Raw genomic sequence first — 13,460 nt, forward strand, 5'->3', positions numbered from 1 at the left:
AAAAAAAAAAGAAGAAGTTGATTTCGCTTTCCATCTAACAATTATTAGTTTGTGAGATTGACTCTTTGTTGGTACGAGAGAAACTGGAGGGTTGAATGTATTGAATGTATGAAATCCTACATGATACATGCTTTGGTATAGCACCATTATTTTTATATTTAAAATTAGTCAAATGGGTTAAAATAATTATATTTAAAAAGTTCATATTTTTTTATATTTTCCCCAAATTCTTATAATTTCCAAACTCCTGATTTATTTTTCTGATTTCTTGGTAATAAAATTGAGAATTAAGTTCATTACTGTTTGGATTTGGATGTTTCTTGCTGTTTTCGACACTGGAAAATTGATGTTGATCATGCCAACGGTTCCATGTGCCATGGTCCATAATTAGGTGGGACTTAAGGGCATGTGACAAATTATTAATCCTTTTTTTTTCTTCTCAAGTGAAACAATTTTTTTTATTGATAAATATTAGTTATTAATATTATTAATTTTTATTAACTGTGTTTGTTTTTGTTTCAGAAGAATTAAATTAATATCATACCCTCAAACTCAAAGATTCTACACAGTCATCATTAACTAATTATAGCAGCACTGGACAAAGATCAACTTCAAATGTAATCAATTCGTACGTAGATATTGAACGGGTTCAGTACGTTATAGGCAATGCATGTGTTCATTTCAAGTAACAAATGACATGTGATCCGTTTATCATTAACCAAAAGAGAAAGGGTCTAGCATAATAGTAAACAAGCAAGCAAACAAAAGTTGATTTCATCTATTAGGTAATCTACTCTCTTGATGATTTGTTAAATATACAATCCGTGACATCAATTAATTATTTGAACTTCTTATTATTTAAATTAATATTATAAGGAGAACGAATGCATTATTTTTTTTTTCTGTGGATGATTGATGATGGTTCAGTGGTTTTGGCACATGATATATATATATATATATATATATGGTGACATGATTTTTTTTCATAAATAATTTTTTATATTTAATTTTCTTAATGCCACGACATTGAAAGATTGTGATGATGCAGTTCTGTAGAGGCTATAGAGAGTAGAGACAAGTGAAGATACTTGAAGAAGACGACATTAACAATTTAACATCCAAAGGCCAAAAGTTTTCACGACATTGATCCCATAATAGTTGTCTCCAAACTTTGGTCAATCTTGCGTCAACAAATTAAGGATTTGGCGTGCTTATAATATTATTTCCCTCCTTTTTTCAAGGCACCAAAATGGTCTTAGCTAGATTGTGAAAGGTTACACTGATTAGCAGGTTGCTTTAACTTTGAAATTAATTGCTGAACTAAATTGTAACATGGTTTTCTTAAGGAATGATTTCAATCCCTCATAACATTATTTTTGGTCCCTTGGTCACTTTTTTGTGCATTTTTATTTGAATAAGCTAGTATAAAGAAAATAAGTTATCATTCAAATTCAATTTGAAATCAATAGAGTCACGAGCTTTAACATATATAGTACTTTTCAAAATACATACGTGTAAATATATAAGTGCATGACAGGACCACTGATGAATTATCAATGGTGGTATTTAGTTTTTCTTTCTACCATAATCTTGGAAGTTGGAAGAGACAAAGTCCCTTTCTGGCCAACTACTTATATGTAAACATGAACGTGTGGTCACCTTTAGCCATTAAAGTTCCTCAGCTAGGAGCACATGAACAATCTCCATTCTCCAATGAAAAATTAAAACAGAAACTGCAAAGGCATGCCATGACATGCTCTTTTCTATGATCTGTTTTGCTCCCTCTTCACGAGCTTCACATATATTCACTTCCCTCTCTAGGTGTCTTGGTCTATTTTAATCTCCCAAAGGAACAAAAATTTTGAGAGGCCCGAAATTTTGGAAAATAACTAATCAATCACGCTCTCTTTAAAAAGGTACTATCTATTCTCTCCCCTCGACGACGATTTGTAGAGAACAATAAGAACAAACTAGGATGAAATCAATGCACTATGTCATTGAGATGTTAAAATGTGAATTTTGTCTTTGATTTGTTTCCTTTCCTTTTATACATTAGCCTTTGGTACGTGGTCAAAAATATCATTGGCTAAGTACAAAGAGTGAGATAAAATAATGAAATTTTTAATAAAATAATTTTATTGTAGTAGGAAAGCGTTGGATGGATAAATAATGTTTACCAGCTTTACACTTTAGTGTTGTACCCAAGATTCGGGATTCTTGTGTTCATCAAAATAACCAACAAATATCAGAAACTGATTTACGCGTGCAAGAAATGCTTGTCGCCAGCATTTAATCGATTCAATGCACAATTATGCATGCCTTGTATAGTTTTTAATTTTTAGATGAGCATGCGTGCATGCCCTGTATAGTGTGTACATTTTTTTAAACGAAGACCCTTGTTTGTTTGCAAAATGCCAAATTCAATCCTATTTTATTTTTTATTATAAAAACTTAATTCAGTTCACAAATGGACTATTGGAAAAATTATATCATAAAAAAACGTGAATAAATTATACTGATATTTCCTAAAATTTCATCAAATTTCTTTTAAAAACTTTTTTTACCGTTACATTAATCTTTTTAATTGTTTGAAAACATTTTATTGACACTCCTTATACATTATATTAATTTTTTTAATTATTTGAAAAACATTCCATTGATACTTCTTATATATTACACTAATCTCTAAATTATTTGAAATACATTACACCGTCTATTCCTAAAAAGAATGTTTTTTTAAAGGCGATTCCTAAAAAGAATGCTGCTATAAACATTAAAGAAAAGAAAAGAAAAGAAAAAACAGGAGAGTACGTTTACATGCAATTTCAATAAATCACAGGGTGTTAATGTAGTTCATTAAAAAAATAATGAAACTATAAAACAGTATTTTATTCATCTTTTTTTTTTTGGTACAAAGTATTTTATTCATCTAACATGCATACAACGAACGAGTGTGTTAAATTTGTCCGAATATACCTTATGCATGCGTTGCAAATTTACACTAATCGAAAATGACTGATTTGGGAAAGATAAATGTGTCCTTTAGACTTTAGTTGCAGATAAACTCATACTCCACAAGCATGCAAACAGATGTATTATGTATATGTGTGTATATCACAATTCACACATTTATTTAAACTGAATGAAAATGATATGATTTTAAGAAAATAAGAAACTTTTGTCTGTTATTTGACAAGTCTCTTATCCGTGTTTGTATCTGATATCCATCCCTGCCTACCAGTTTTGTTTTTCATTTTCACTTTTCTTTTGTTGGTCAACTTGGCAGGCCAGAGAGTAACTGAATTCTATTTAATGGCGTGGGGGTCTCTGCTCAATTGAATTCTATCCAAGTTCGGAGAATTGAAGGCTGAAACCAACACCAAACCTTAGGCACCGTTAAGTTTCAGCCTAACTCACCTTTGAAAATGGGCTTTACAAAATTAACAATTCTTCATGGTTGACCAGTAAGGGCAACTACTTATAAGTGCAACGAAGAAGAAAACGAACTAATTTAATATTTAACCCTCATGATGAATACGTCTGCTTGCAGAACTATTCAAAACCTAGTCTAATTATCAACATATAATTTTTTTTTTATCCATTTTTTTTACCCTGATACAAAGTATTCATCTGTCGGATACTACTATCTTTAATAGGATATCTTCTAACTTTGGTGGAATTGAACTAGTTTGAATACCTTATGCAATAATGTTACAAGTTTGCGTATTGTAAATAAAAAAATATAATTAAAAAGAAATAATCTATCAAATTAAATTAGTTATGTTCTTCCGTGAAAATCCATCACCAATGTCACAGTAACCTATCAAAAGGTTAATCTAACTAAAATTAGAAAATATGAGGAAAAAAATTAATTGAATTCTATGTAAGATATGTGCAGTATCTGTATTGATCTCCCAAATCAGACTTAATTGAAAAAAAAGGTATATAATTGTACGAGATAAGACTTATTTAAGGAACGAATCAGAAATGGTGAATAATGGGACTATGGGAGAACATCAGACTTAACTGGGGAAATCTGTAAGTGATGATTTGTATCTTTGACTCAAATTAATTTACTTTCTTATTGTGCAAGTTGGGCATATATACAAAATAGTTTAACAAAATTTTATTAGATATCCCTATAAAAAATAGTAAAACAAAAAAAATCTAATTCAAATTAATTAGGTCAAATGTAATTTATTTAGAACAAAATTGATCTTATAATATTATTCAAATACTAATTAAATTAAGTTGATTATTTTTTCCAAAATTGATCCGATCGAGTCTACAGATTTTCATATTAGTTATTTGCAGCTGATGGAGTGGCTTAGTTAGTTAAGAATCAAAATAATTCACTCCAACAAAGACTTTGATTTAATTCTCTCTTTATTAGTTCCCATTAAAAAAACAAGTGTAAACACAGTTTTAAGAAAATGATTTGAAAGGAGCCTTCGTCATGAGTTTTCTATGTTCCACGTTACTTAATTTTTATTTTGCAGTTGTATCTGTCACATTGTCAAAATAAAAAATCAGGCAATCAAGATGAAAAAGTCAAAACTAATTTGTAGCCATCAATGTTAACTATAATATGCTATAAAAAAAATAGAAAATTTAAGTCGATCAAAACCAATTTGGTAGTATTAATAATGGTCTTTGAATTCAAACGAATTGAGTGCAGGACTCAATAAACTTCTAATACATAACTTGCATGGCTAATGCCATCCTCATTATATAGTACACGTCATGCCATTTTGTTGTTGGGGGTGGATGTTCCAATAGTACGTGTAAGGCGAAGTGATATAAAAATGAAAATAGTCATGGATCATGAGTACTGCACACCCTATAGTTTAGTGAATCTCGATCAATCACCTGTTCTAACTCATTAAGGGATATTCATGCTAATTCTCTGGTCAAATACCACTTTGTATTATCCTCAGTCTTTGAAAAATCATTGGCTTAATTGTATGCATTGCATATCCTTTTTCAATTTTAAAGCCACTCATATTGTATGCATTGCATATCCTTGCGCAGATAAGATAATTTCTTTAGTTCTTATCATGTGAGCGCAGATAAGATAATTTCTTTAGTTCTTATCATGTTAGCTCTTTATCTCTCTAAATAAAGACAGCCTTTTGACGGATCTCCTTAAATAAAGACAGAGGCTTCCATTTTCCAGATTTCCTTAGCTTTTCTTGAGTTTGGTGTTGCCCCCAAGTGTTTTGTAATGTTTTATATATATATATATATATATATATATATATATATATATATATATATATATATATGCAGTTTTGTTGGGTATAGGACCTTCAGGGTTGGGGTGCCAGCATAACTGATGTCCTTCTAATCCTACCACTTTCTTAAAATAATAATAAAATAAAAAAACTACCACCAAGTAAGCATTCAAAAGAAAAAAAAAGAAAAAGAAAGTGGAAAAGAATTAAAAGAAGAAGGAGAAGAAGTAACGTAGTGCTTTCTAGTTTCTACAAGAGAAAAAACTTCTTTCCCACTAAATTGAAGACCTTGGTTGCAAGGGACTTTCAGCACCTCCTCCACCTTTGTAACTTTCTTACCTCTGCACTAATTCACTTCATTGCTTGTAAGTTGGCCTAAATTTTCCATCTTTTAAGATTTTTTGTGTACGTACTGTAAAATAAAATCCAGGCAAACTTTTTCTTGTAAGAATTTAAGGTGTGTTTGATTTGCATTTTCATTTTTTGTTTTCATTTTGTGAGATCTGTTTTTTTATTTTTAAAATATTAGAATTCTGAAAATATGTTTGGTTTGATTTCTTGTTTTCTGCTTTCAAGAAATAAAAATACTGAAAATGTGTTTTTAAAAGAAATGTATTTTTATATTTGCTTAAAATTACATTCTTTGTCAGTGCGTTTTCATTTTATCCAAAATGAGGTTCCTAGTTTCAACTGAAAACGAGATTTCATTGTTTTCAGTTTTTGGTTCGTTTGAAAAAATATTTTCACTGAAAATGAAAACAGAAACCCAACCAAACACATCTTCATCACCATTTTTTATTTTCACTGAAAATGAAAACAGAAAACAATCAAATCAAACATCCCTGATTATTAACAATTGCAAGTAGAATGGGATTTCAAGAAGCTAGAATTTCCAGGGCCACTTTTAATATTGAGTAATTTTTTAATAAATAAGAGAGTTCACCATGAAGACAAATGACTTTGATTCCTTTAATAAATTATTAAAAATTAATTAAGTAAAAAAAATGGTATGAAGTTGTGTCTTTATGCATTTTTAGTTTGAATATTTTAATCATTCAATCCTATTATCTTATAGTATTTTTTTTTCACATATATTTCATATCAAGGAAGCAAGTGGCCTAAACTTCTTTTTTTTAGCTAGCCTAAACCTTCCATTAATGAAAAATGGTGTTTTTTTTTTATGTACTTCTAGAATTACTTCCTGCACTTTCCATATTGCTTCCGGAATGGATTGTCTGAAAAAATTCGGGGAGTGCAGGAAGTAATTGCCTGAAATATTAGGGCACAAGTTAAATGTGAGCCTGAAAAGAATGCAATTTGATAACCCAAATGTTACTTAGGAATTTTGGATTGCTAATAGGCCCAAATTTGATTCGGTGCTAGGAGACATTTTTTATTTATTGATGGTGTTAGGGTTTAGGTTGCAATAAAAAAAGGCTTACGGCTTAGGAGACATTTTTTTTATACTTTTATTTCAGAGGAAGATGTTAGGAGACACTGGGCCATTAATTATAAAAATATTAAAATAATAAGTTCTTATAGATTTGTATGTTGCAAAGATGTAGTCGTAAACTAACTAGATAAGATTTCCCAAAATTTATTTTGAATCAATTTTCTATTTCCGTTTTACCTAGCTTAAGGTGAGCAGTATTTTATATTATTGACGATTGAAGTTTTAACTTAATAATCAATGTTAATTTCCTATAAAAAAATCAATATTAATTTTAAATGTCAATTTCTATTGTATGAATTGTTCAGATAAAAAATTCAATTCTAATTAAATATTAAGGTGAATAATGGAATTGGTTACTCAAATTGTGATACAATAAGAAATTGATTCGAATGAAAATTTTAAAATTAATTTTTGAATTTACAAAAGTATAACAAATTTTAAATTTAATTTTTTTATCATCTTTTAAGAATAAAGTTATGACCTTACAAGTAGTAGCATGGAGTGGTTTATAGGGTTTAGAACCATGACTTGAACCTCTATCTCCTTCTCCACCATCACACCTTCCACCATGACCGATCGTGACCGCGACCGAGACCGTGACCGAACTCGCGACAGAGAAAGAGAACGAAGAAGAGATAAGGACGATCGTGACCGAGACAGAGACCGAGCACGCAGCAAGAGATCTCGCTCGCGTTCGCCTGACCGTGGCCGCTCCCGCCACGCGCGCTCTCCCTCTCCCAGCGAGCGCTCCCACCGCCGGCGGCATCACCGGACGCCGTCCCCCGACCCGCCGCGGAAGCGCCACCGGAGAGACTCGGCGGAGGAGGATCACAAGGAGACGAAGAAAGCGGTGTCGGACTTCGTGGACGGCATCGTGAAGGAGCAGCAGCAGAAGGAGAACGGAGACGGAGGAGAAGGAGAAGCTGAGGGGAGCGAGGATGAGTTGGAGATAATGAAGATGTTTGGGATTCCCACCGGATTTGACTCCACCAAGGGGAAACCGGTTCCCGGTGCTGACGTCAGCGGCGTCAGAGCCGTCACCAAGCGCCAGCCGCGCCAGTACATGAACCGCCGCGGCGGATTTAATCGCCCATTGCCTGCTGAGAGGAATCGCTAGGGTTTTCTTTTTTTCAGGTCTGTTCAATTTCCTTTCCTTTTCTAGCAATTACTCGTGGATTAGGGTTTAGTCCCATTTGATGGTTGCCACTTGCTATTAGATTCGCATTTAGCTTAGTTCGGCATATGGTTGAAAATTGATTTGTTTTCCTCTTCCAGACAGTGATGATTAGTAGTGAATTAGCAATTTTGTGTGGATTTGTGATGATAACTGTTATTCATGTTGTTGGAGTGTGCCATTCTTTTCGTGTATTACATTGTACAGATTATTATCCATGCTTAGCATGAGGTTAGCTCTCTTGCGATGCTAGAGTTTTTTGTCAAATTGTTTCGTCTTGAACATTGATTAAGTAGTGTTTTATTATCTGTAATCTTATCCAGGAGATAAGTCCTGAAACTATTACACCCAAAATGGAGTGTTTCGTATCCATTATAAATTACTCTCATTTTTCCCCTAGTATGCTAATAAACACAAGTCAATTAGTAAAATATTTCTCCCTTAAAAACTAACCCCTATTAGTCTTTAATCATGCTTACCCTTAGAGTAAATTACTCTCACCTTGCCTATATTTTACCCTTACACAAATCACTATCCTCTAGTCCCTTGGATATTTTTAAATATATATTTTCAAATTTCACAGATCTTGTTTATAGGGTTCTTGTTCTAATATGTATAGTAATTTGAATTTCCCTACCAATATGAATCAATTTTCATGTTTTGCAGTGTTACTATGTGAGTAATATCACAGTGGCCGAGTTTTGAACGATTGTTAAAGAAAAGCATTTAGACCAATTATATATCCCTAGTTTTGTGTTTAATTCAGAGTTTGTCTTTTTAATTCCTTTTCATTCTTTAATGAATCGCTTTCTCTTTGTAGTACTAGTATTATATTCATTATTCAGAACTTCTATGTTGCGTAGTTGTTTGGTGTGGAGGTAATAGGTTGCTTTGGCAAGCAAGGCATTCTTATCTTCCTCAGTACTAGGACATGCAATTTGGGGGACTTTGACACACTTTGTCACTTCCACTCATGGTAGCAATTAGTAAATTTGAATATGTATAACATGATTCAAGTTCGGTAATTGAAAACAGATAATTGATGATCCTCAAGAGATGAGAATTCACCCGAAGCCTCAATTCACCAACAGAATTCGTCCATACCCTTCACATAACAGATTTGTCCCGTGTACCTTGTCACCTTAATTCTCTCTTCTATATGTCTTATGGACTAGCAGTCTTCCACATCCTCACATGCTTCTCTCCCTTCTTTCAGCCAAACACCTCTAGCTTCTGTTGTATACATTCGCAAACTTAGGCCTAGGCTCTTTGGTTAGTTGGGTTGTTGACGATTGATCCATTTAGTAATGCAGGTTGCTAACAGACTATTGATCAAAGGATTGGCAGGCATGTTGGATGGAAGTTGTGAGTTATTAGCAGTAGGGAATGTGCAGTATTTGTTATTTATGGCTGATTGTAGAAGAACCTTATCTTTTTCAAAGCCTTGACTAAGATTGGAGACTGTAAAGAGATTTCAATTACAAGTGGTTAGACTGTGGAACATAAGGTGTGAATTGTGATTGGATATAATAGCAATAGTAACTATACATTTGCTCTGAAAAAGCTGATATTATATAATTTGAGATTGAGCTCACTGCTGTAGTGCCTACTTATATCTTGTTTTGTGTTACTTTTGTAGAACAGAAAGATACAATGTTAATATGTTTGCTTTTCAAAGGAATAAGTTGTGGCAATATAACTTACAAATAGCATTATTGGAAATAAGGATGATGGTAATTTACTATCACTTCTATGAAATCCCTGTTTGGAAAAAGCCTCCCCCTAAGCTTATAATTGAGTCAGCCATTTTTTTCATTTTCATTCAGAAACGCAAATGCAGTATTCCTCCTTTTACTCGTTGGTATGAAAATATCTTTCACACTACTAAGTATTTTCCTTTGCTGCTTAATCGACTATTGCCATTGTTCATTGCAGACGAGTAATTTCCTTTGGTGGTAGACGGTGGTTAATCATGTGGAATGTTGGATCCAGAAACCCTTGGTGGGACCCAAAATGAAAGCTCGCGAGCGTTCCACCAGTTACTTGTGTCGTTCATTTAATACCCCGTGCTACCTTCAGCTCAATATATCCTGCGTAATTGGTGTTAGGCGTGCTTTTATTTTTTTATCCATCTACTAATTGTCTAGTTACATTCATAGAATTTGTCAAATTTTCATGCGGTATGTACATTTAGCTGCACGCCTTACGCCTTGGGAATTGGGATGCACATGCTTTATGTAATCAAGTGATTCTGGATTTCAATATCATGCATGGCCAATATCCGTGCGAGTTTGTTAACTCTGTCCTAAACTACTAGTTTTAATGCTACTAGTATATCTATGCTGATACGCATTTAATGTACAAAAGCAAGAGTAATCTTTTGGTCTACCCCCCACCCCCCATAATAACGGCAAGCCTTGTATCATGAGGGGGTGTTGCTACGTGCACCCAGTGAAATTACTGGTACGCCCAAAAATTTAGCGATTTTTTCATTTTGTTTTTCCGCAAAAGAAATATGAATCAATTAATCAATTAGGTTATTAGCACAACATTCTAATCAATTGAGAATTGAGCTAATAGATCAATTATGTTATAAAATAAATAATATTATTATATATAACATTAAAATTTTTAATGTATATTTAATGTGTATGTAAATTTAAATAATAAATTTTATGTTTGATATAATTCATATGAATTATTTAATTTGTATACATTTTTATAAATAAAAAAATATTAATTATTAAAAAAACATACGGATTAGTTAATTGAAAAAAAAAATTAAAAAAAATACTTATAAAAAATTTTTGTTTTAACGCTGAGTGTATAAGAAATATGTCTGGTGCAGCTAGCAAAGCCCGTCACGTGGGATGTGGAGGTTTATTAACTCTAACCCAAGCTATTTTTGCCCCTGCTGAATAGTCCAGTGGGACATGACAAAAGGGCATGGTTTCGAATCCTTCATATGGAAGCTCAAAATTCCACCGTTCTCCCCGCCCCCATTGGACCTAGAAAAAAGGTCAATTGCAGTCGAGTATGGACGAAAATAAATAATTCTGACTAATAATCATCCCCCACCTTTGTAGACTAAAGGGGAGAGTAGCAGGCAGGACCTATTCAAAATGTTCAATTTTTATCAGTAAGGACTTAAATCATAATCCATACCATTATGCACATATTGTTCTACCAAATTAACTTGGTAAACAAAGACTTATTATTAGGATAAGTTATATTTTTATCTACCGAGAGATGTTTAGATTATTATTTTAATTTTGATATGTTGTCGGAATAATCTTTTTTATAGTCATTTGATTAAAAATTACTCAATATAATTTTTTTTAAAATTATTATAAAAAAACTCGCTTATTGTCAAATACTACATGGCAATTCATGATTAGTTTATAGTCTAACTTATTTTTATTCCACATTATATGTTTTAATTAAATTATGAAATCATATTCTCCTTATTTTAAAATAGATATCTCCTTGAAAGATAAATGTGTCACATTTGAGTCCAAAGTAGATGAACTTTGGTTGTTTTTTTCTCAACATGATCGACAAATAATTTTAAACATTTGCCATAATTTTTGTGACCTTAGAAGATAAAATTAAGAATTTAGATCAGCAAAAAAAAAAAAAAAGAATTTAGATGAAAAATTGAAGTTGATAATATTTAAAACTCCTAACTTGATTTAAACTTTTCAAATGTTAAAATCAATGATAGAATGATTAGAAATGGTTATTGATGTCGTTAAAAGCTTTAAATATAATACAAAATACAGTTAGGAGACTCATATATAATTATTTGGTATCATTAAGTGATTCGTTTATATTGAAATGACCTAAAGTGTAATTCAAGTTTTGAGAAGGGAAAAGACATTTATTTTTTCACTGTAAATGGCTGTCAGTTTTGATTCGTTTATTATATTTTAAAATAAGATGGTAGAGAAGGGTAAAGAAATTAATTTTTTTCCAAAACATTGTCAATATTTTAACTTGAAGAATTAGATTAAGTAGACCAGTGAAAATTTGTCATGAAATAATTTTCTTCATGTCCAACACCATAGTTAACTTGCCTTTAAAAAAAAATATCGAAACTAACAGCCATTTACAGTTAAAATTTTTGTGCAGGCTGAGCGAAGTGACCTGTTTTGGTGCTATACTGACAACCATGTCTGGAATCGGCTCTATTGTGAATTTTGAACGGCAGTTTCTATTTGGATTGAGTATTGATAAAATTAATTTTGAATGAAATTGATTTTATAAAATTATTTTTGAAGTGAGGTGGTTTATGTTAAAATATTTTTATTAAAAAATCAAGTTAGAAACAAAATTTATTGTAAAATTTTAGATTTAACACGTCACTTAACGTTGTTTCAATTTAGAATTTAAATTTAAAATTAATTTTAAATTTTATTCTTACGTGAAACTAAATGTGAAAATATATATTCAAAATCAATTATCCAACGTGAAACTAAAAGCGCACTCAATCAAAAGGAAGAAACGCAATCGAATGAGAATCTATTCTTGTTTGAGCATTTGGATAGCGATCGGTGTATGATGTTACGTACGCATTCTGGTCCCTACTTCAACTTCTTCCTTAGTCTCTAATGTCATTCTTCGAAGAGTCTTATCCTAACGGTTTGAGTTTATTGTTTTGTGGTATAATTTTTAGAGCACAACAGAAAATGTTAATTATATACTATGGTTTGTAGGCATGGCATGTTGGTGAAAGGAGCAATAATGAGGCGACGAGTCTTGAATGACGGGAAATTGCGGTAAGTTAGCATAATACATGTGAAGTTAAGTTGCCAAAAGCAAAATGGGACATGGCCTCATATGTCCCTTACTTTATTCGGCGTTGGCACTTGGAACAAAGAACACCAAAATATTAGAGAAAATGGATTGTTTAATGCTGATTAATTTACTCGTACCATACTCAACAAGGACTACATTCATGCTTCACTTCCTAGGAAACTAGGGGCTTATAGATCAAATCGATGATCTCTCCTAACCCACCAACTCGATTGCTTAGGCAAAAATATTATTGTTTCAGATCCGCAATCATACAATGCACACAAATTGACACACTTTAAATCAAGGGAATATGCATGCTGAAATCTATATGGGCTGGTTTTGATAATAATAATAATAATAATAACAATAATAATCCCTCAATCCTTCTTGATTCAAAGAAGAGAAATCCAATCTTCTCTCTTGGACATGTCTTATGAGTCTGAATTCTGAAATGTATGTCAACCAAACTATACTACTTCAAACAAAAAGAATAAAAATAAAGTGCATCCTTTGTTATATTGAAATCCTCGAGCTACCTTCCTATACAAGTTCAACATTGTGGACGATTTGATCAATTTCTAAGAAACTCCTAGCAATTACCCATTATGGCACAATGTCGTACCTCCAATTATATTTTGATAATATTGTGGCTTTAATTCCTTCTAATACTTCCCATTTCCCTGTCCCTTTTGATGATCATCATATTACACATTGAGAAAAGACCCCCTATCAATGACATAACGTTAATGAACATATCATTCTTTTTTATTTGTTCACCTTGACTCAAAATATCAACCATGCA

General features: G+C 32.0%; 1 protein-coding gene across 3 annotated transcripts; it reads left to right on the forward strand.

Annotated features, from left to right (window-relative positions):
• Positions 1-7,174: 7,174 nt before the first annotated feature.
• Positions 7,175-10,159, forward strand: LOC100791549 (U4/U6.U5 small nuclear ribonucleoprotein 27 kDa protein). Of its 3 annotated transcripts, none has more exons than XR_419015.4 (3): positions 7,175-7,821; positions 9,167-9,368; positions 9,797-10,159. XR_419015.4 is itself a non-coding variant. In XM_041011381.1 (2 exons), the coding sequence occupies exon 1, from the start codon at positions 7,256-7,258 to the stop codon at positions 7,802-7,804; it is 549 nt and encodes a 182-aa protein (XP_040867315.1). In that variant the 5' UTR covers positions 7,176-7,255; the 3' UTR covers positions 7,805-7,821; positions 9,797-10,159. The 3 variants fall into 3 exon arrangements, 1 of the variants encoding a protein (XP_040867315.1); XR_419014.4 differs by having other exon boundaries at positions 9,175-9,368; XM_041011381.1 differs by lacking the exon at positions 9,167-9,368 and having other exon boundaries at positions 7,176-7,821.
• Positions 10,160-13,460: the final 3,301 nt, after the last annotated feature.

Source organism: Glycine max, chromosome 17 (genome assembly GCF_000004515.6).
Source record: "Glycine max cultivar Williams 82 chromosome 17, Glycine_max_v4.0, whole genome shotgun sequence".
In the NCBI taxonomy this organism is placed as follows: domain Eukaryota; kingdom Viridiplantae; phylum Streptophyta; class Magnoliopsida; order Fabales; family Fabaceae; genus Glycine; species Glycine max.

Coding starts and splice junctions, on each gene's coding strand:
- LOC100791549 (XM_041011381.1), top strand. CDS start 7,256: ATGACCGATCGTGACCGCGACCGAGACCGTGACCGAACTCGCGACAGA.